Genomic DNA, 25701 nt, shown 5'->3' on the forward strand with positions numbered 1-25701 from the left:
TCATCATCCATTATCCATTAATCATCTATCCATCCATTCATTCATCATCCATCCATCATCTATCCATCCATTCATCCATCCATTCATCATCTATCCATCCATTCATCATCCATCCATCATCTATCCATTCCTGATCCATCAATCTATTCATCCATGCATCATCCATCCAACCGTGCATCATCCATCCATCTATTAATCCATCCATCATTTATCCATCCAACATCTATCCATCCATTCATCATCCATCCATCATCTATCCATTCATCATCTATCCATCCATCCTCTATCCATTCATCATCCATCCATCCATCCATCATCTATCCATTCATCCATCATCTATTCATCCATCATCTATCCATCCATTCATCATCCATCCATCATCTATCCATTCATCATCCATCAATCTATTCATCCATGCATCATCCATCCATCCGTGCATCATCCATCCATCCATTCATCATCCATCATTTATCCATTCATCATCTATCCATTCATCCATCATCCATCCATCATTTATTCATTCATCCATTATCTATTAATCCATCCATCATTTTTCCATCCATCATCTATCCATCCATTCATCATCCATCCATCATCTATCCATCCATCCATCATCTATCCATTCACGATCCATCCATCCATTCATCATCCATCCATTCATCTATCCATCCATCCATCATCTATCCATTCACGATCCATCCATCCATTCATCATCCATCCATTCATTCATCATCCATTCATCATCCATCATTTATCCATTCATCATCTATCCATCCATTCATCATCTATCCATACATTCATCCATCATCTATCCATCAATCATCCATCCATCCACTCATCATCCATCCATCATCAATCCATTCATCATCCATTGATCATCCATCCATCCATTCATCATCCACTCATCATCCATCATTTATGCATTCATCATCTATCCATCCATCCATCATCTATCCATCCATTCATCATCCATCCATCATCTATCCATTCATCATCCATCCATCCATCATCTATCCATTCATCCATCATCTATCCATCAATCCTTTCATCTATCCATCATCTATTCATTCATCATCCATCAATCCATTCATCATTTATCCATCCATCATGTATCCATTCATTATCCATTCATCCATCATCTATCCGTCCATCATCTTTCCATCCATTCATCCATCATCCATCCATTCTTCATCTATCCATCCACCATCTATCCATCATCCATCCATCATCTATCCATTCATCTTTCCATCCATTCATGATCTATTCATTCATCATCCATCCATCCCTCATTTATCCATTCATCATCCATCCATCCATCCACCGCCTATCCATTCATCATCCATTCATCATATATCCATCCATCCTCTATCTATAATCTATCCATTCATCATCCATCCATCCATCCATTCACCATCCATTCATCATCCATCATTTATCCATTCATTATCTATCCATCCATTCATCCATCATCTATCCATCCATATTCTATTCTTTCATCATCCAGGCATCCATTCATTATCCATCCATCATCTATCTATTCATTATCTATCCATCCATCCATCATCCATCCATTCATCATCCATCATTTATCCATTCATTATCTCTCCATCCATTAATCTATCTATCCATCATCTATCCATTCATCCATCCATCCACACCACCCATTCATCATCCATCCATCCATTCATCATCCATCCATCCATTCATCATCCATCCATCAATCATCCTTCCATCATCCACCCATCCATTCACCACCCATCCATCGATCACATATTCATTCATCCATCATCTATCAATCCATCCATCATTTATTCATCCATCATCTATCCATTCATCTATCCATCCATTCATTCATCAACCATCCATCCTTCATTTATCCATTCATCATCCATCCATCCATCGTTTATGCATTCATCATCTATCCATCCATCCTCTATCCATCATCTATCCATTCATCATCCATCCATCCATCCATCATCTATCCATTCATCCATCATTTATCCATCCATCATCTATCCATCCATTCATCATCTATCCATCATCTATCCATTCATGATCCATCCATCCATGCATCACCCATCCATCCATTCATCATCCATTATCCATTAATCATCTATCCATCCATTCATTCATCATCCATCCATCATCTATCCATCCATTCATCCATCCATTCATCATCCATCCATCATCTATCCATTCATGATCCATCAATATATTCATCCATGCAACATCCATCCATCCGTGCATCATCCTTCCATCCATTCATCATCCATCATTTATCCATTCATCATCTATCCATGCATCCATCATCCATCCATCATTTATTCATTCATCCATCATCTATTAATCCATCCTTCATTTATCCATCCATAATCTATCCATCCATTCATCATCCATCCATCATGTATCCATTCATCATCTATCCATCCATCCTCTATCCATTCATCATCCATCCATCCATCCATCCATCATCTATCCATCCATCCATCATCTATCCATTCATGATCCATCCATCCATTCATCATCCATCCATTCATTCATCATCCATCATTTATCCATTCATCATCTATCCATCCATCCATTCATCATCTATCCATACATTCATCCATCATCTATTCATCCATCATCTATCGATCCATTCATCATCCATCCATCATGTATCCATTCATTATCCATTCATCCATCATCTATCCATCCATCATCTATCCATCCATTCATCCATCATCCATCCATCCATCCATCATCTATCCATTCATCCATCATCTATCCATCCATTCATCCATCCTTTCATCATCTATCCATCATCTATTCATTCATCATCCATCCATCCATGCATCATCTATCCATACATTCATCCATCATCTATTCATCCATCATCTATCGATCCATTCATCATCCATCCATCATGTATCCATTCATTATCCATTCATCCATCATCTATCCATCCATCATCTATCCATCCATTCATCCATCATCCATCCATCCATCCATCATCTATCCATTCATCCATCATCTATCCATCCATTCATCCATCCTTTCATCATCTATCCATCATCTATCCATCCATCCATCATCTATCCATTCATGATCCATCAATCTATTCATCCATGCATCATCCATCCATCCGTGCATCATCCATCCATCCATTCATCATCCATCATTTATCCATTCATCATCTATCCATTCATCCATCATCCATACATCATTTATTCATTCATCCATCATCTATTAATCCATCCTTCCTTTATCCATCCATCATCTATCCATCCATTCATCATCCATCCATCATGTATCCATTCATCATCTATCCATCCATCCTCTATCCATTCATCATCCATCCATCTATCCATTCATCCATCATCTATTCATCCATCATCTATCCATCCATTCATCATCAATCCATCATCTATCCATTCATCATCCATCCATCCATCATTCATCCATCCATCCATCATGTATCCATTCATCTATCCATCCATCCATCATCTATCCATTCATGATCCATCCATCCATTCATCATCCATCCATTCATTCATCATCCATTCATCATCCATCATTTATCCATTCATCATCTATCCATCCATCCATTCATCATCTATCCATACATTCATCTATTCATCCATCATCTATCCATCCATTCATCATCCATCCATCATGTATCCATCCATTCATCATCCATCCATCATGTATCCATTCATTATCCATTCATGATCCATCAATCTATTCATCCATGCATCATCCATCCATTCGTGCATCATCCATCCATCCATTCATCATCCATCATTTATCCATTCATCATCTATCCATTCATCCATCATCCATTCATCATTTATTCATTCATCCATCATCTATTAATCCATCCTTCATTTATCCATCCATCATCTATCCATCCATCATGTATCCTTTCATCATCCATCCATCCATCCATCATCTATCCATTCATCCATCATCTATTCATCCATCATCTATCCATCCATCCATCATCCATCCATCATCTATCCATCCATCCATCATCTATCCATTCATCTATCCATCCATCCATCATCTATCCATTCATGATCCATCCATCCATCCATCATCTATCTATCCATTCATCATCCATCCATTATGTATCCATTCATTATCCATTCATCCATCATCTATCCATCCATCATCTATCCATCCATTCATCCATCATCTATCCATCCATCCATCATCTATCCATTCATCCATCATCTATCGATCCATTCATCCATCCATGCATCATCTATCCATTCATTATCCATCCATTCATCATCCATCCATCAATCTATCCATCCATTCATCATCCATCCATCCATTCATCCATCCATCCATCTATCCATCCATCTATCATCCATCCTTCATCCATCCATTCATCATTCATCCATCCATTCATCTATCCATCCATCCATCCATCCATCCATCCATCCATCCATCTATCATCCATCCATCATCCATCCATTCATCATCCTTCCATCCATCCATCTTTTCATCCATTCATCATCCATCCATTCATCCATCCATCCATCCATCTATCATCCATCTATCATCCATCCATTCATCATCCATCCATCCATCCATCCATCCATCCATCCATCTATCATCCATCCATCATCCATCCATTCATCATCCTTCCATCCATCTATTCATCCATTCATCATCCATCCATCCATCCATCTATTTATCCATGTATCATCCATCCATCATCCATCCATTCATCATCCATCCATCCATCCATCCATCCATCTATCATCCATCCATTCATCATCCTTCCATCCATTCATCCATTCATCATCCATCCATTCATCCATCCATCCATTCATCCATCCATCCATCCATCCATCTATCTATCATCCATCATCATCCATCCATTCATCATCCATCCATCCATTCATCCATCCATCCATCCATCCATCTATCCATCCATCCATCTATCATCCATCCATCATCCATCCATTCATCATCCTTCCATCCATCCATCTATTCATCCATTCATCATCCATCCATCATCCATTCATCCATCCATCCATCTATCCATCCATCCATCTATCCATCCATCCATCTATCATCCATCCATCATCCATCCATTCATCATCCTTCCATCCATCCATCTATTCATCCATTCATCATCCATCCATCCATCCATCCATCCATTATTTGTATCCCTTCTGACTTTGAGGCACCACCATGCCCTCTAACTGCTTGTCATGAAACCTTTTGTTTTTTTCCATGTCTTTGAACATGATGCCGTATAAGGATATAGTAGCCACGTGTGAAGTTCCCGTGGAAAGACAGATGTCACACAAGGTTCATACAGCTGGAAAACCGCTGATGTTTTCCCGCGGCTCATCGGAAAGAACAGCAGAAGATGTGTGGACCCCTGCGCAAACGTACCGGCGGTGACGGGGTTAACGGTCACGTGGTCGCGGTGGTATTATCAACCCGAGGCGTCGATAGTGTGGAGACAGAAAAGTACTGAGGACATAGACGTGGATGCGATCCAGAGGCAGCGGCGCCATGTCCCCGCAGCGCACACCGGAACCGGCGTCCAGGCTCGCGCTCGGGATGCAGACCGTTTTGCTCGTCGGCGTACTCGCGCTGCAAAGCTTCCCCCGCGTGGCGTGTCCTCCAGCGCGCGAGCTCAGCGGATCCAGAGCGTCACAGGTGAGTTTTCCCGCTGTCTGCGCCGACGTTTAGGATGAGACACTTCTTAAATGTGGGGAATCAGAGTTTAAGAACTTTGTTCGTCCTGTTCCCTTTGATCGTTTGGAGGTTTTCCTCCAAATCAAGCCCGCGCGCGCACGAGGACGAACTTTTAATGCTGGCTCTAAACTTCTGTTTGATGGCGTTCTGACACACCTTTAGGTCCCGAAACAAACATCAATCTCCATCATCAGTTCTGTTTTAATCTTCACATCAGCTGATGTGCACGTGACGTGCACGGGGATTTACTACCTGTGTTGTAATTAGGAAAGTGTTTTCTAGGCTTCTGTACGGTGGCCCTGGAGTGCAAATCACCCCAACAGATCACTCAGAGCAAAAACATTTGAAATGACAACAATAATAATAAAAAAAACATGACATTCTAAAAATTAAACAAAATTCTAGAAACCAAACACAATAGAAAAAAACGAAAATAAATACAAATATAACTTTTTTGGGGGAAAAACATTTTCCAGAAATCAAAATTAAATGTAAAAAATGAAACAGAAGAAGGAAACAGTGGATGATGATGTTTGTCCATCATTTCAGCTGAAATTATTTGGCATGAAGCGATCCTGGATCTGCTGCAGACAAACCATAAAAGGGTCATTCCAGACGTGGAGGGAAATTCACATCCCACCCACCGTAATTGAAATAATCCACACATAAAATACTGAAATATGGGTTTCTGACTAAATTTACTCATTTTGATGCCAAATCTAAAAACTAAGAGAAAAGAATTCTTGAAAATAGTTTTGAAAAATACAGAAAACCTCTGGAGCACCCCTAAAATACCATTTTCCCTTGTCCTATCCCCCTAATGTTTAAATTAAATCTTAACTAAAACAGTGACATTTAAAATTCTTTTATTTGGTATTTTTTCATACGTGGGAGTTTCATACAAATAATAGTTATTACCCATGGAACGTGTGTGCCCCAACATGCTAGCAACCCTCTCACCATAATCTATTTAGCATGGTAGAAAGAGGATCTTGCAGGGACCATAGACTGTATATAGAACTGGACTGAGCGGCTGTGACGTCACCCATAGAAAACACCTTACCTCCGGCTCCAGCCAAATGAAGCCAATTTAGTCACCATTTTTCCACAATACACTCATTGCCATGTTGGAACCAGATGACAGTGTTTGGTCCAAGTTGGTCTGAGTCAATGTTTCTATAGCAACTACTGTGATCAACGCTTTCACTAAAAAGTGGACTCTGTAGAATCTGTCAATCAAACGTTCAAGGTGGGGGCCAGCGGGCACCACATGCTTTTACTGAGGCTTCTGATTGGTCAATTTGGAACCTGAATATCTTGAGAACAAATATGAAAAAAATGAGGATTATCAATAAGATGTTAAAGTATCAAAGCCAGAATGGGAGTTCTGACCAATAGAATGACTGATTAACAGCTGTTCATTTCTCCATAGATGAAGAAGGCAGGTACTTCACATGTGGAATGCCAGGTGGGAGGAGTCAGTGTGTCCAGTTCCAATTTACAGAAAATGGCAGAGACTCCCACGATTAACTGGACTTAAAATCTTCTTCCTCCAAGCCTTTGGCTGCTTAAAGAGGCTTGAGTTCATTCATTTATTCGTTCATGTTCAAATCCATTATGTCCCTTTCGGGGTCACGGGGCTCCCGGAGCCTATCCCCCCCACTCGACGGGGAAGGCTGGGGACGTCCTGGACAGGTGGCCGGTCTGTCACAGGGCCGTAAGAGTTTGTTTTCTCTAATATTCTCCCAGCCTTTATGAATCTGTTCATGTTTAATGCCAGTTTTTCTGTATCGTTCAGTTTCATAATCTTTTGTGTTAAAATCACGACACATTCCTGTGTTTAGAGGATGCAAAAGTGAGTTTAGCCATGAATCCAAATCTAGAACCTTTGTTACGTGTGGGAGATTTAGGACTGTGATCCGTCCCGCAGCTTTACGTGAACGAGCAACCAGAATTTAGGAGAAGCGGGTCTCCCGGTAAAAGTGTGTGTCGGGGCAGAGCTCGGAGCGCAGTGTGTAAGCTTCGAAGCAGAAAGGCCGCTCAGTCCTTAGAAACCGTTCAAACATTTGTGTTTCCAGTCGTGTCCCGACAAAATAAAGGCTGATGTTATTCCCACATATTTACGTGCAGCCAGGATGCAGATTGTAGCGTTTCACGCATGGATTTACCAATGTTGTTAGCCCGTGTTAGCATACTGCTAATCCTGCCTTCGGCTCCGTTTTTCAACAGAAAAAGCACTGACCACACGGATTAAAATGATGCGCGAACAGACGCTTCATAATAACCGTAACATTAATAAAAGCACGTTTAGGAGATCATCTTGTATAATACCGAGCTGACGTATCTATGTATGTTGCCGCTCGGCGGAACTAAGTTTCGCTTCCGGTTTTTAAAAACACTACTGCGCATGTGCGAAGAATTTATTCCGACCGAAAGTGTGACCCATGTGAATGTTTTTTATAATCTGAAAAAGTTTTTCTGGGCCCATCTACACGGTTGGATTCTAATCCGACCATTGATCCCATCAAGATATTTTGCACATGTAACCGCGGCTTATAGGGTCGACTCGCACCTTTGCGGGGGCGTGGCATCACGATGGTGTCTCTCCATCGGGATGTCAGTCAACCATCACGATGGATGATGGTATCGTCCATCGGCACAACCCTAAACCAGAGTCACACTGGATCCAGATGTAGGAGCCAAAATGCAGGACAATGGGTCTTTTTGGTAGAAACAAAGACATTCAATTAAAGAAAAACGTAAACAGGATAAAAACTGTGGAGAAACAAAAAGGGGATAAAACAAATGATCTGTAGATGTAGAACTGAAAACCAGACAGTTTGGTTACGTCAGAATTCCTTCATGACTCACTACATCCATCCATCTTCTTCTACTCATCCGGGACCGGGTCGTGGGGGCAGCAGTCTAAGCAAAGATGTCCAGACTTACATCTCACCAACCACTTCCTCCTCTGGGGGGACCCAGAGGCGTTCCCATGCCAACCAAGTTTCACCATGTCCTAGATGTTCCCCGGGGCCTCCACCCAGTGGGAGATGCCTGGAACACCTCCCCCATCAGGACTAGATTCCTAGAGCCACCTCAACTGATTCCTCTCGATGTGGAAGAGCTGCAGCTCTACTTCGAGCTCTCCATGGGGACCGTGCTCTTCCCCCTATCTCGCAAGGAAGCGAGATAGGCAGGAAGCTCATTTCAGCCGCACCAATCCACCTGTCGATCTCACGCTCTCATCTTCCCTCACCCGTGAACAAGAACCTAAGATATTTAAACTCCTCCACCTGGGGCAGGAGCTCTCCACCCACCCAGAGATGGCAAACTACCTTTCTCCGGTCAAGAACCATGGCCTCAGATTTAGCGGTGCTGACCCTCATCCCAGCCGCTTCACACTCGCCCAAAACTTCCCCAATGCACGCTGGAGGTCCCGGCTTGATGAAGCCAACAGGACAACATCGTCTGCCAGGAGCAGAGAGGAAATCCAGTGATCCCTAAACCAGACCCCTCCGGTCCCTGGCTGCCCCTAGAAATTCTGTCCATGAAGACTGAACTGCTGAGTCCAGCATGCACCGGGAACAGGTCCGACTAACTGCCGGCTCGCTACATAGTGCAGTATATAGGGCGTTTGCCTTTTTGTATTGCTGTCCGAATCTACAATTCAAAAATCCAGTGTCCTAGAAATCTCCCAGAAGTCTGTGCAAAAAAACCAGTGTGCATCGATGCTCACTAATTGGCGAATATAGACCACAATGCATTGCCTTTGAACAATTATCTAAATGTATCTTTTTTTTAAAACATCTATGTTTTCATCCTCTGAACACAGTGGATTCATGACTAGTCATCGTATTGTTTATGTGACGTCGATGATGTCACATTTGCCATTTAAAAAGAAGAAGAGTAGTGAGCATGGTGTCCAAATTGCTTTTAAAATCCAGGGCAGTATATCGCTGGTGTCCCGCACGATGTAGATTTTCAGTAGTTATGGAGTTGGGGAGGGAATCTATTTTTGAGGAAAATACAGCAGAGAATCAGAAAAATGAAAGTTTTGCCACTTTGCATGAATTTTTAACCCAAATGTCCTCAATTCTGGATAGACTTAAAAGTTTTATTAGTATGTAGACATTTAAGACGCATTTGAAAAAACTCAAACGTCAAAAACAAACATCATCATCCAGTCAGCAGTGTCTCATAATATCTACCTTTTCCGTTTCCGTATCTGTATTGCTTTTAGTTTTTATCATTTCATTTTGATTTCTGGAAATTACTTTTGTTTTCCAAAAAAATTCCTTTTTATTTAGTTTCATTTTTTTGGAATTGTATTTGGTTTCTGGAGTTATGTTTTGATTTTTAAAAACGGATGTTTTTTTAATTATTTGCTTTGCTTTTAAGTGTTGTTTTGACTTTTCATGTTTTTCATCGAGGCATTTCTTGGTGTGGTTTGAACTTCAACCACATAACCGTTGATTATGTGCACGTGACCTGTGTCTGTTGTTAAGCTGAGAAGAAATGATTGTCATCATTTTCATGGTTGTTTCTCAGCAGTAACGTCGTCTGCTTGGAAATCTGATTCTTTCAAAAAGTAGAAAAAAGGGAGTTTAAGTGTCTGCCTTGAAAGGCGGTTGGCATTTCTGTTGTGCGTTGGGGCCTCGTGGACTTCCACACTTTTGAGCAAACATCAGAGGACTTGTAAAACCACACACCTTCTGATACTGCTTAGGGCCCTCATGAACGTGCTGGGGGCCCGGATGCAGCCTCAGGTTTAACATGCATTAATGTCCCTCAGCAGTTTCAGCACAACCCCAACCATACACACTGGACCTAAACACGCACACACACCTAAAACCCTTTGAGAATCAGTATCATAAATTGGTCACGCCATTGGGACTCTGCAGAGTCTGTCGACTCCTGAGGACCAAAGACCAAAGCTCATTGCTAGTGATGGAAGTAACAGTGTTTAAGTGTAACTTTGTCACTAATGCCGTTAGAATTTAAGGAATGGAGAAATCGAATTGTTTTCACCCCCACAGCAACACCGTTACTTGGTATAAATGGTGGCGCCACTCATACCAGGAATTGTGGTAAAGTATGTTGTGGAAATGTTCTTGCTGTCTGACCATTTGAATTCAGTCATTCAAAGATCCATCAGAGCAGCCCCCCGTGCTTTTATGAAGTACTTGGATGACGAGGACAGAAAAATGAACACGCAGCTAAAAGCTTGTTTTTCTCTTCATATGAAGTTACTATTGTTTATATTTGTATCTTCTTGCTGTAGTTTTGTAGCATGATCATTCTGAATAACTACGTTAAAGTTCAGGTTAAGGAGCAATAGAAGTGTATTAAGTGCTGCAGAGATGTCGTTCCTTCATTATTGCTAATTCTTCTTCTTGATGGTTTTGCATTTCCATATTGAAACTTTACTAAAACAAAAACTTTACATTCAGTTAATGTGAAAGTAGCTCAATATTGATATTTATACATTGCTTGTTCCATTGTTTTTCTGTGATAATTCTGTTAAATAAATATGTGCATTTCTACACTTCAATCCTCTCTTTCTCTGTTGTAACTAAACAACAAAATGGCATAGAACTATAACGGCTAGAAGTGTCATTTTCATTAAATCGTGGCATTTAAATGCTTTATGTTTAAATTTAAATTTATTGCCGTATTTTTATTGACAAAGTAACCATAGTAGTTACTTTGCCGAGTAACTAATTACTTTTAAGATGCATTAACTGAGTTACTAACTCAGTTACTTTTTGGGCAAAGTAACTGTAACAGTACTTTTTAAAGGTAAAATGACCAAAGGACAGGTGGGTAAACTGTCGGCCATCATAGATAATAAGCAAAAAAATAAGATTATATATTTTTTTAAATCCATCAGTGAATAATCATCCTCACCATGAAGTACACATGCAGATTGGCCAATCAAATATCCTATAGTTCATACATGCGTCACTGCACATGCGTATTTACTACACTGAGGGCACATTCTGACATCATCCGGAACCGCCACTGACCCCGTTGGGCCCTGACTAATCTTACCACTGCAGCCTTGTACAATCACAGCAGTTTTGCCACAGTAGGGGCATTTGCTCTCGTTCAACCCGTCAGTCTATCCTTGCCAAACAACTTTAGAGGCTCAATCGTTTACGTTGGGGATGTCAGACTCCAGGCCTCGAGGGCCAGCATCCTACTGGTTTTTCAGAAACCCAGCCTGACCTGCTGCTGATTACCTGGATAAGGTGTGTTTAGCCAAAAAGGAGTTTCAGTGGCAGATTAGTTGTAAAATATGCCCCAAACTGGCTCTGAACAGCTGAAGTTTGACCCCTGTGATATGTCAGCAGTGTAAACCCATCAGACATAGTTTACGTCCCTTCTTCCTTGTGCCAACATGGCTGATCAGTTACAACAAGAATCACTGCTAAAGATTCTGTTTAGTGGTGTAGCCAGTGTTCTGCAGGTTCTGGTGTTACGCTGTGTAAAGAATACATCAAATAACAAAGAGTCTGAGTCTGTTTGGTATGGGCTTTTTCCCATGGTTCATTTGGGCTTTTGTTATTGTAACTGTCACAATAACTAAAACAGCAAACATGGAACAGTCTGATTAACAGTTAACCAAAATCCTTTAGAAGGTCCAGCTTAATTTTTTCCCTTTTTAACATTTGTGTTGGAGAATCTGGCAACTGTGAAGAACTTTTCAGAAACAAATGCAGAGAATGGCTGGGGGTCGTGTCCAAAGTTTGCAGGCGTGTGTAAAATTACCGGGTTTAAAGAAAACTTTAGGTTGCCCCGGCCGGTTGGCTGCCTCGGTCCCATCGAGGCCTGACCAGAGCTCTTCTAGGGCCGGCGTTTTTTTTTTGGGGGGGGGGCTTTCTGGCTCCTCTCTCTCTGTGTGGGGTGGGTGGTGCTGGGCCTGGGGTGTCGGCGCCTCCGGGGATGGGGCCCCTGGGCTGGGTGGACCTGGCCCCTATGCTGGGGGGGGGGGCTGGGGGACAGCTGTTTGACCACCGGGGGACAGTCTACCAGCTGTCCCCAACTTACCCCCTTCCTCATATAACCTCAAATTAGGGTGAGGGGGTGGGGGGTTTAGCCTACGATGCGCCTTGGGGGGGGGGGGGGGGGCTACTTGGCAGTGGCCCCCCCCCCCCCCCCCCCCATAAACTTTAACAATTATACAGCCTATAGATGAAAGGAATGAAGAAAAATGATCACATCTTTTATTGCAGCTTTTAAGAAAACATCATTCTTTTTGTGCCAAAGCAATCCCCAAGATCCTGGAGAGACTGTTACGCTAGCAGATGTCCATGTCCATCCTTTCTTGTCTTTTAAATTGGGATCACTCGAGAATTAGTGATCAGCAAACTGTTTTTTGCTCCAAGGAATGTTAGAGGCTGTCATGAACGCATCCAGACATTTGGACCATCCGTCTTAAATGCTCTGAGTTGGTTGATGACCCTTTTTTAAAAACATGCCTCAGTGGCCCTCATGATCCCACGTAGCTTTAAAACTTCCTTCATGACCCTTTCCAGCTCACATGGTAAATGTTTCCACTTTTTGACATCCACTAGGGATGTTAGGGGTCCTCATGGGCCTGCACACTTTTTCAGCATCCATTAGGGACCCTCCTTGACACACACACTTGCCAAAATATGCTAGAAAGGTGAATAGGTGAATTTCAGACCCTAATGGAGGTGCACATTCTTTGGCATCAGTGAAGGCTCCATGGACATGCACTCTCTCCAACATCCTCATAATCGGGCACACTTACTGATCACTATTTGAGCTCCTTGTGGCAAAGAAAGTTGCAAGTTGAATACACTGCAATATTTTCATGCAAAGCTGGCTGAGGTAGCTTCTCAGTCTCTGACATTTACATAATTAAACTTCTGTTGCCCAGAGCCTTTATTCTTTCTGTGAGTGAGTCAGAGGCATGTCTTCATACAACACAGAAAACCTATTTTATTCTCAGTACAAGTATATAGTATAATGTCAGCTAGGAAAAAATGATTTATTCTTATACCAGAGTTTGGAGAAGAAGACCTTGTGTCTAACTCTAAACCGGAGTGAGGGAATGTCAACAGGTTTCTTTTCTTTAATCAAATCCCATCAGGCGTCACGAGATAAAACTCAGAAGTTGTGGAATTTCTGTTCTTAACTCTGGCTTTTATCTTATTGTCAAACTGCTGGATTGTTTTCCATGCCTCTGAAATTTTCCAAAGAAAATTATAGAGCAGAGATGTTTGAGCCTGTTTCAGCTTGTTGAACAGTTAAAGAACAAACAGCTGGTAGAGGCGCTGATGTCAACGTCACTGTTCTCTTCTGCAGAGAATCTGCTCTTTGGTTGGCCAAAGATCCACAGAAAGGGGCAGCAGCTGAGTGTTTAGATACAGCTTTTGTCAATAAAACCCTTTCCCCCGTTTTTTTCCTGCCTGTTTTGTCTGATTATTCTGGTGCTGTGGTTGGGCCAGTGCATAGCTGATACAAAAGCGGGCCTGATTTCCCATCAAGCAGAATTGGGTCACAGCTGGGTAAGAGTGAGTGACCAATAAATCTCAAAGCTGCACCCCCAACTGAATATTTTTCTAACAATGTGGGAAAGCTTCACTGCTGGGGGGCTGGGAGGCTGGCAGTGATTAACCCTGCTTTGGTGTTCCACTCAAGAGTGTACTTCTAGGGATTGATCCTAACTTGAGACCAAAGGTTTGCGTAAAAGACACAGTTCCTGCCTGATATTTGGAATTCTAAAATGTTAAGACAGACCATCCATGTGGAGCGCTCCGCTGTGAGTTCAGATTCACATCACTGACTGATTCCTATTTTGGCATTAAAAAGCTCTTTTCCCCTCCATGTTTTAACATGGCATTGGGATTGTTGTTGCCCTCCCGACAAAGTCTCTTACAGTGTAGAGATTTTTCACCATGCTGTAGGAGATATTAAGCCTTCTTCATTAGTTTATCCCGACGCCTAAAAGGGCCGGTCCAAACAGAGCACGTGTGCCCTGAAAAACACTGCAGATGACACAAGGCTGTTCCTTGTTGAAAAGTGTCATCGCTGCATCAGAAACTAGTCTTGGGTCAAAAACTGACCAGAAGCATTACACCCCCAACCTCATTCCAGGCCGTCTGGTAAATAAAGGAGTACAAACTCCTTTCCAGATATTTGTGGCTCGTGGTTTTTGAACTTCCTTCACTTTAAGATTTTCTTGCCACAAACAGAGTTGCTGACAGTTTACTTGTCCTCTGGTTTTCTGAAGTTTTGACCTCTTTTAGGGGTTTTCTCTATGGTCTCTTGGAAACACACATGTTCTGGTCTTTGCTGTGACCAGGACTATATACCTTGGCATGGTCTGTTTGGTTCTTTTGGACTTTCATTAAGTCTTCCTTTAAAAGTTTGAATATAGAGTAAATGGTTTTCGGCTTTCTCTGGTTCCCTAAACCAGCTTCTGTAATGGCTGCCATTCACTCAGACTGGTGCTTTTGGGTTAGGCATTAAGGCATGTAGTCATGGTCCAGATGATCTGCTGCAGTTCAAGCCGACCATCAGAACGGGGAATATAAGGTGATTGAAGTGACTTTGAACCACAGTTGTTGGTTCCAGACGGGCTGGTCTGAGGATTTCAGAAACTGCTGATCTACTGAGATTTTCACCCACAACCATCTCTAGGGTTTACAGAGAATGGTCCAAAAAGAGAAAATATCCAGTGAGCAGCAGTTCTGTGGTCAGAAATGTCTTGTTGATGTCAGAGGTCAGACTGGTTCCAGCTGATAGAAAGACAACAGGACCTCAAAGAACCACTGGTTCCAACCGAGGTCTGCAGAAGAGCATCTCTGAAAGAACAACACGTCCAACCTGGAGGCAGATGGACGACAGCAGCAGAAGACCACACCGGGTACCACTGCTGTCAGCTAAGAACAGGAAACTGAGGCTACAATTCACACAGACTCACCAAAACTGGACCATAGAAGATGGAAAAACGTTGTCTGGTCTGATGAGTCTCCATTTCTGCTGCCACATTCAGATGGTAGGGTCAGAATTTGGCCTCAACAACATGGAAGCATGGATCCATCCTGCCTTGTATCAACGGTTCAGGCTGGTGGTGGTGGTTATGGTGTGGGGGATATTATCTTGGCACACTTTGGTCCCCTTAGTCCCAGTTGAGCATGGTTCCAACACCACAGTCTACCTGAGTATTGATGCTGACCATGTCCATCCCTTTCTGAACACAGTGGACCATCTCCTGATGCTACTTCCAGCAGGATAAGGCTCCATGTCATCAAGCTGGAATCATCTCAGACTGGTTTCTAGAACATGACAATTAGTTCTCTGGACTCAAACGGCCTCCACAGTCACCAGAACCCAGCAGAGAACCTTTGGGATGTGGTGGAACGGGAGATCGGCATCATGGATGTTCAGCAGACAAATCTGCAGCAGAAAGTGGTCTCTGAGTGTAAACTTTACAGACCTTTTCCAAAAAACTTGAATATCATAAAAAAGTGTATTTCTGTAAATCCTAACTTTTATAGAACATAGGTCCTATGCTTTAAATTATTTTAAGTATTTATTTGTTTTGTTTTTTTAGATAAATAGGAGTTCAAGCTCATAAAACCCACAAAAACAGAATTTCAAAAAACTTGAATACTGTGGAGAAATGATGGAAGCATATTGCATTCAATAAAAAAAGTGTGCTCTTTTTTCTAATTTTTCTTCTGTTTTTGATTGTAATATTTTTAAATATCTTTTTAAAGGAAAGAACTCCAACCTCCTCTGCTCATGAAAACTATAAGTTGAGCTACAATACAAAGTAGAAAAACCAGAATGTCCGTGTCACAGACATGATCTGTTTAGTTATGTGCTCTTCAGCACATCACCACCTGTTCTTCCTACTTTATCCACTAATATCACAGAAATACATCTTTGAGAGATATTAAATATTGACCACTCTGAACTGTTTCTTAATGCATGCTCACCTTGTGGGTGTGGTTAACTTAGTCAACTCTGCTATAATTTTTTCTGAATTTCGCTTTAATCAACTTGCATTACTCGAACACGCTGGTTCACTCTAAGAAAGAGAGGAATGATAATTAGTGATTTCTTTAATTTTATTTGAACTATACTGTAAAGAGTTCTTGTGATAATTTTCAGATTATTGATTTAAGATTCAAGATTTCAAGATTTGGTTTATTGTCATTTCACACATAGTATTTGCGGAGAAATCCACAGGTGAGACGTTCACACTAGCATGACAGCTTTTGTAGTTCCTAAAAATATTAAACAAAAATCAGAAAAAAATAGATTGAAGATAACCCTGTTTTTTTTATTGAATGTAATATGTTTCAATAAGAAATCATCATTTAACCCTTGTGCTATCTTAGATGACCCCCCCCCCCCCCCCCCCCTTCCATTGAGGTGTTCTCCCTACCATGACAAAGGTGGATAAAGGTGGAAAGATTTCATGTAATCCATGGACACCAGTGAAGATCACAAATCATTGAAGAAAAAAGGTTCAGAGCACTGTCTAGTGGGTCTAGATGACCCAACTCCCAACGTTAAAGTGCCTGGGATAGCACAAGGGTTAAGTGAGATTTTGATCAGATCAATAAAACTAAAGTATTTAAAGTAGTACGGACAGGGTCCAGGTCCTGCTGGAAGATGAAATCTGGATCTCCATCCAGATCCTCAGCAGAAGGAATCCTGAAGTCCTCCAGAACATTCTGCTGGACCGCTGCAGTGATTCTGGACTGAAGACAGCAGAGTTTACCAACACCAGCTGGACATTTCAGTCCAGATCCTGACTGACTGTGGAGATTTCACTCTGGACCTCCAGCAGCTCGGGTTCTGCTCCTCACCAGTATTCCTCCAAACCCTTGATTCCCAAATGAAAGACTGTCCTTTCATCAGAACCAGGACCTTGGACCTCTGGCCAACAGTCCAGTCCTTCACTTTGGTCCAGTTGAGACGTTTCCTCCGTTGGTCCGGGCTCAGAAGTGGTTTGACCCGAGGAACCCGACAGTTGTAGCCCGTCTCCTGAATGTGGTTCTTGAAGCTGTTCCTCCTCCTGGTTCCAGTCTTCCTGGAGGTCTGCAGGTTCTGGAATCTTTTTGATGATCCGCTGAAGACCACGGTCGTCTCTTTAGCTGCTACCTCTTCTCCTGCCACATTTTGTCCCTCCATCAGGCACAATGGAGACAACTAATCAATGGTTGTGAGATGGACTCCCCTTGTAACATAACGGAGATGCACCGCAGACGAGCCGGTGTAAACCCGGAGTGAGGGTGGCTGTGGAGCAGAGGTGGAGTGGTCCACCTTGACGGGTGTCAAAGTGTGAAAAGTGTGTAGAGTGATTGCAAAGTGCTTTGGCCCTGGAAAAAGGCAGAATAGTTTTTGCTTTTTACAATATCTGCACGTAGGATATTAATACTCCAGGGAGACGCACTGTTCCTCCAAGTCTTTGTCATGCCAGGGTGAAGCACAAGCAGGGGGTGTCGTCTCTCAGGTAGGCTTGCACCAACATGTTTGCTCTCTGCTCACAGACCTCCTGCACCACACATCGAGTCATCACTGTAACACAATCGTGATGTGTCCGCACTTGTAGAGCCCCGACCACCATCGCACCATAACAGACTGTTCCTGGCATGAAGAAAGCCAGCTTTCATGCCACGCCCTTGCCTTTTTAGCACTCTCAGCAGAAAGTACTAAGTCATTCGCCTGCAGGCACTTTTTCTTTTCTGTCCTGAACAGGGAGGAAAGTCAGCCTCACAGGCTCATAAAACATCTGTAGAAGAGGTAAAGATTACAGAGAGGATGGACCAACAAGGCCTTGAAATAATAACCAAAATGATATTTTATTTATTTCGATTATTGTGATGCATGATGAGCCCAATCATTACAACTTCTTAGGTGAAAATATTTTCATGACTGCAGTTTTTTATTGGGTTAGGCCAGGGGTGCTCATTACGTCGATCACGAATCGATCTTCAAGGACATGCGGGTAGACAAATCTGCACATCTCCTTGTTCTTGATGATGGACACCATCACACTTGTCCTCCGTTCCTCAGGAATCTTCTCACCACCTAAGATGCTGTTGAACAACCCAGTTAGAAACTCCACTGCCATCTCTCCCAGACACTTCCAGACCTCCACAGGACCAAGTGCCTTTCCACTCTTCATCCTCTTCCATGCTCCCCTTAATTTGTTCCATGCTGCATCTCCCTGTACTCCTGACTACTCTCCTCAGTCCTTTCAGTGTCTCCCTTTTTCCTAGCCAGCCTTTTACTTACTCTGTCTAAACTCCTGCAGCTCCTCATTCCACCACCAAGTCTCCTTATGAACTTTCTTTCCTGATGACACACCAAGTACACTCCTGTCTGTCTCCCTGATCACGTTAGCTGTAGTCATCCAGTACCTCCTGACCACCCACAGCCTGTTCTAGCTGCTTCTTAAAAGTCCTGCAACATTCTTCCTTTTTCAGCTTCCACCAGTTTGTCCTCTTCTCTGCCTTCGCCCTTTCTTTCTTCATCTTCTTCATCATCAGAGTCATCCTACACACTACCATCATTTTTTCTCTGTCACCTACCACTACTTTGCAGTCACTGGTCTCCTTCAGATTACACCGTCTACACAAGATGTAGTCTGTCTGTGTACTTCTACCTCCACTCTTATAGGTCATCCTATGTTCCTGCCAGAATTTCTCCTCCAGCTCCTACTTTTGGGGCGTACCCACTAACAACATTAAACATCTCACCTTCCATTTCTATCTTCAGACTCATCCCTCTTTTTACCTCCACATCACTCCTAATAAACTCCTCCTTCAGGATAACTCCTCCTCCTTTTCTCCTCCCATCTCCACCATGATAGAACAACTTGAACGCTGCTCCTCAGCTTCTAGCCGTGCTACCGTTCCACCTGGTCTCCTGGACACACAGTGTGTCTACCTTCCTCCTCTGCATCATGTCAACCAACTCTCTACCTTTTCCTGTCATAGTTCCACGGTCACCCGGTCGGTGGACAGCACCGATGGCGGTCTTTGCTAACCAGGGCCTTGATCGTTCCAGTGTGGAGGTCATAGGTCTGATTTGCATATTTGGTTTGGCAAAGATTTTATGTTGGATGCCGTTCCAGACACAACCCTCTGTATTTATCCGGGCTTGGGACCCCTTGTGGCTACATTTCCTATGTGTGGTGGTCCGTAAAAATGCCACAGCCACTCCCAAACTGAAATCTTTATAAAGTTTGCTGGATTTCTATCAGGGTAGCTGGTCTGCATTCTGACCATTTTTGATAGGGATTAAAGATGAGCTGGAATCAGATCACGTTCCATTTTAAGAGCAGAGGGTCTCTGGGGAGAGCCTGCAGAAAAAGGCAGTCACACAGGTGAGAGTAATCATGCTAATTACATATCAGCCTTTCACAGGTTCATAAGAAAAAGAGGATTATAGAGGTTAAAAAGAGGTATCAAGAATGTTTGTTCTGACCAATAGAATAACGGAGTAACAGCTGTTTATTTCTTTGTTTCTTTCTTCCTGTTTGGAACGCCAGGGGGGAGGGGCCACTCAGTCCAGTCCTATATAGAGTCGATGGTTCAGGTCCTTTAGATGAAAAATGAACTGATTAAATGTTTTCTGATCACCTTTATTTACAAAGCGCCTTTACACAAACAAAGCACAGTAACCCTTGTGCTATCTTAGATGACCCCCCCCTCCCTTCCATTGACGTGTTCCCCCTACCATGAGAAAGGTGGATAAAGGTGGAAAGATTTCATGTAATCCATGGACACCAGTGAAGATCACAAATCATTGAAGAAAAAAGGTTCAGAGCTCTGTCTAGTGGGTCTAGATCAGTGTTTTCAACCTTTGTTGAGCCACGGTGAACTTTAACCTTGACAAAAATCCCGCGGCACACCAGCAAAAAAAATATTTTTAAAAAGGAGAAACTCATAGTCTGTATTGATCTACAGTCCTTCCACAATCTCACATGCATTTTTTTGATAGTTGTGGCAGAAAAAGCTGAAAGTTGCAACTGTTTTTTTCTAAAAGATGAAATAAAAGGTTATTTAGAAGATTTAAAAACTGTCTGATGTGTTCGTTGTTGTTTCAAGACGTCAAAGGTAGACTCATTATGCGCTGAGGCGCTGTCACTTTAACCCAATGCCTCATGGGAGATGTAGTGATGTCAGACAGACTAGCGAAGAGGAGAGAGGATGATGACCCACCCCCTTATGATGTTTAATGTTGTTTGGTCCAAAATTAAAGCCAGAGTTCATGATAACTGATGTGTGAGCCTCCTTAATCTGATGTTACTAAAATGTATTACCATTGTAAAATATAATATCAACAATATAAAACAATCTGGCGGGCCGAATAGAAGAACTCAGCGGGCCGGACGCAGCCCACCAACCTTTGACACACATGGTTTACGAGATCAGCTGTTGTCACTTAGCAACAACTAAACACCGCTGGAAAAGCAATGGAGAACGCCTGTTTCTTCTGTTTATTTCAACAGAGTTTTGCTAACAAATTAATTTCCTCTCTGGCGTCAATAAAGTTCAGTTCTATACTATTTTGGTTCAAATGAGCCTCATTATGGATGCACACTTAGTTCAATTGATGTTTTGCAAATAGATATTTGCCTGAAACCCTATGATGTATTTTTGACAGTTATGTAACAGAGGAATGTTCGTATTGAACGCAAAGACTACTTTTTTTATAACCGAATTTAAAGCGTAAAACAAAATGTTTTACTCATATTTTTGTGTGTGCAAAGGGTTAATTTGTGCACAACTTTGTTCATGCATTTCATTTTGGCAGTTACCTTACTCCATACTTCTTCATCTCCATGTTTACCTGGAAGCCTGTAATTGTCAAGCAGAAAGGTGCGTCCTGCAGACAAGAGTCAGCATATGGGACTTTTGCTGAGCTCAGTCTGGTTCTGTTTGCAGCCACCCAGCAGCTCCAGAAAACAAAAACCTGGATTAGCTTGTAAACTGGGATAAGAACGCAGAAGGTGCTCTGGCTGCAGAAAAGCTGAATTAGCTTCATTTATTCTTCTGCCAGTGGGGGTCAAACTGCTCAGGAAACCAGTTTGGAAGGAGGAGTAAGCTGCCTGATGAAGAAAGAACAGTCTTGTAATGTAAAGGACAGTGATGGAATCCAGAACAGGTATAAGTGGTGGTTATGCTGTCCAAGTGGTGAACGTTGTCCAAGTGGTTGACAAGAAGAATGAGGAACCAGGAAAAGGCGCAACTCAGTTCTTAAAGGGTTTGGGCTCATTACCCCAAATGTTAGTTTTTATTTATTTATTTTTTACACTTTATTTATCCCACAAAGGGAAATTCTTTCTCCGCATTTGACCCATCCCCTTGGGTAGAGGTGAGCTGCAGCCGGGAGGCGGTAGCGTTAAGGGTCTTGCCTGGGTGATGTTAATTGCTCGCCATTGATATGGTAATTGCCCCCAGTACCATTGCTCATTCCCCTCCAGGAATCAAACCCTGGTTTCCTGCATGGTAGCTTTCCACCTTACCAACCGAGCTACCCAGCCGTTAGTTAAGGGACTGCCAGTAAGGACTGGCAGGTATTGTTCTTGCCTGTCCCTGGTGTCCTGCAATGTCCACAGAGTTTTCTCCTTCAAACTTTCGGGAAGAACAAAGTGTAACTTACGTCTCTCAAACTGCTTTGGCAGCACCATAGCTGTTAAATCAAACTTTGCTCTTTCACGTCTAGATGGACTTTTTTTGCATCTGGCAAATGGCACAAGCGCTGAAATGGCAACATCCTTTTCCTGACTCTGCTGCAGCTCTGCCAGCGTGAACATTGGAAGTAAGTCTTGTCCTGGTGGCGACAAATCCTGCACTGCTTGAATAAATTAGACAGCTCTTGTCTCAGCAGCAGCTTCCCATCGACTAGGAACATTCAGCAGCGCACTCACATGCGCATCACAGCAACTTAGGGCCAGACTAGACTGAAGAGTTGTACCTCTGTGCTTTGATCTTTTAACTTTCTGACATCGGACTTTTAATCTGAAGGTGTCTTAAATACTGTCAGGGGTGTTCTTAGCATCAGCGAGTAGTTCATACTGTTCAGTTATGAGTCTCTGACCAACTGTTTTAGCAAACTGCTGAGGGTGGCCGCTACGATATTCTTTGTCCCTGGGATGTGTTTCGTGTTTGAAATCAAGTGTCTAAGGAGCGAGTTTAGCCACTCAGCCTTGTTCACAGGCATCTAATTTAGGCTTAGTTATTATATACGTCAGAGGATTGTTGCCGGTTCATACTGTAAATGAATGGCCTCTTAACCAATAACTGAATTTCTAACACACTCCCTTTTAGGGCTAAGAATTTGAGCTGATGGGCTGGATATTTCTTTTGTGCGGGGCTCAAACTGTTGCTTTCAAAACCAATAAAAAAAGAAGAATATTAAGAAAAGAACAGTGTCTTTGCTGTGAAACACGGAGGAGGCTGTGTTATGTTCTGGGCTGCTTAGCTGCATCTGGCTCAGGGGGTCATGAATTAGTGCAGGGAACAATGAAATAAAGGGATTCTAGAGCCAACAGCACTGGTCTGTGTCTGAAAGCTTTTTTTCTCAGTCGCAGATCATGGTCTTCGAACAGGACAATGACCCACACCACACAGCTAAAATTACCAAAGAATGACTAAGAGGAAAACGTTGGACTGTTCTAGAGTGGCCTTCTATGACCTAAATCTCATTGAGCATCTTTTTGAAGGAGTTGAAACAGGCTGTCTGGAAGAGCCCTCCTTCAAACCTCGGACAACTGGAGGTGTTTGCTCATGAGGAGAGGACCAACATTCCTTTCAACAGGTGCCGGAGTCTCGCCGATAGGAATCATTTTATGATTATCCAGGGTTTACCCTGGACGAGTCACCACTAACCAGTCTGTTGCAGGGCCACAAACTCACATGCACACCTAGGGGCAATTTAGAAACACTGCATAATGTCTGACGCTTGTTTTTGGACCTCTGGATAAAAGTTGGAGTGCCTGGAGAATTCCGACAAGGGAAGAACATGCAAACTCCACACGGGAAGGTCCCAGCTGGGATTCGAACCATTTTTTTTTTAAATGGTTTATTTCAAGCAATTAAGTAGAAATAATACACAAAAGCAATATAATCATCAGTCATACATTCATACAGTAACTAATCAAACTTAGGATAATTAGACATATTAATAAATATTGCTTGAAAGGGAGTGGAAGGAAACGAATTTATATAATCCCACCCCGTTATTCTATAACCATTTTAGTACATGATTTATCAATATCCGGTTCCTAGCTTTTATCAGACAGAATTAAGAATCATAAAGTATCAATAAAGCACATGACAAAGATGAATTTCTCAATTATTATGTAAAAATAACTATTTCAGAAATCAACATGGCAAATGCAGATCATTTATTCCAAATATATGCAGATTATGTTAATTATAAAAGTCATTTTTATGATTAAAAAATAATACTATATCAGTAAAATAGACAAAACACTGTTTCAGAGATTTTCATGGCAAAATTTCATCAAGTATCAAAAGTTAAAAATATGTGCAAAATTATGTTACATTAGGAAAAAATTTGAATCAATTTATCTGACTGGCCTGACTGTGAAGTGTGTGAAGCTAACCATTTTTTTTTCCAGGCCTGTTCATAAATAATTCTGTTGAAACATGGTTGAAAAGCAACATCAGACTTTTATTGGTCGCATTTAATTGTTATTTTTTATTACTTTTGTCATGTTATTTCTTTGACCATCGGGACTTTTACTTTCATTAACCGAAAGGAGCCATCCATTTTGTCCACATGAGTACCTGTGGAACTTGGAGTGAGACTTTTTGAATGGATATCAACTCCTCCAGGAGTCTCCAGAGAGCCATAATCCTGGTTGAAGAAGCAAATTCGGTGTCAGAGATGTTTCCAGCAGCAGTCATGTGGAAAGCTGTGCCACTGCAGACACTGTGCTCTGTAATCGTATTAAACTTAGCCGTTAGAAAATAAGAGAACAAAAATACAACCTCAGATGTTACAAGCAATGTATGCCCCCCCCATGTTAGTCTTCTTTCTCTTTCGGCTTTTCCCATCAGGGGTCGCCACAGCGAATCATCCTTTTCCACCTCACTCTATCATGAACATCTTCTACACTAACATTAGCCAACTTCATGTCCTCTGTCAAGACATCCATGTATCTCCTCTTTGGCCGTCCTCTTGCCCTCCTGCCAGGCAGCTCCATCTCCAACATCCTTCTACCAATATATCCACTATCCCTCCTCTGAACATGTCCAAACCATCTCAGTCTGGCTTCTCTGACTTTGTCGCTAACACAGGCAACATGAGCCGTCCCTCTGATGTACTTGTTCCTTATCCTGTCTAACCTGGTCACTCCTAAGGAGAACCTCAACATCTTCATCTCCGCTACCTCCATCTCAGCCTCTTGTCTCTGTCTCACTGCTACCGTCTCTAACCCATAGAGCAGAGCTGGTCTCACCACTGTCTTGTACACCTTTCCTTTGAGTCTTGCTGACACTCTTCTGTCACACAACACTCCTGACACTTTCCTCCACCCGCTCCAACCTGCCTGCACTCGCCTCTTCACCTCTTTTCCACACTCCCCATCACACTGAACTGTTGACCCCAAGTACTTAAACTCCTGCACCTTCTTCACCTCAGCCCCCTGTAACCTAACGCTTCTACCTTGATCCCTCTCGTTCAGACACATGTATTCTGTCTTACTATGACTGACCTTCATGCCTCTTCTTTCCAGAGCAAACCTCCACCTCTCTAGCTGTTCCTCCACCTGCTCTCTACTCTCACTGCAAATTACAATGTCATCCGCAAACATCATTGTCCAGGGAGATTCCTGTCTTACCTCGTCTGTCAGCCTGTCCATCAGCATAGCAAACAAAAAAGGACTCAAAGCTGATCCTTGGTGTAGTCCCACCTCCACCTTGAACTCCTCTGTCTGACCTACAGCACATCTCACCACCGTCATAC

General features: G+C 42.4%; 1 protein-coding gene across 1 annotated transcript in view; it reads left to right on the plus strand.

Moving 5' to 3' along the window:
* Positions 1-5298: 5298 nt before the first annotated feature.
* LOC101169660 (stromelysin-3) overlaps positions 5299-25701 on the plus strand; it is a 67073-nt gene continuing 46670 nt past the window's right edge. Inside the window, exon 1 of the mRNA XM_023958915.1 lies at positions 5299-5664. Coding sequence (XP_023814683.1) covers positions 5494-5664 — 171 coding nt within the window. The 5' untranslated portion in view covers positions 5299-5493. The remainder of the gene's footprint in view (positions 5665-25701) is intronic.

This window comes from Oryzias latipes, chromosome 9, assembly GCF_002234675.1.
Source record: "Oryzias latipes chromosome 9, ASM223467v1".
Lineage (NCBI taxonomy): Eukaryota > Metazoa > Chordata > Actinopteri > Beloniformes > Adrianichthyidae > Oryzias > Oryzias latipes.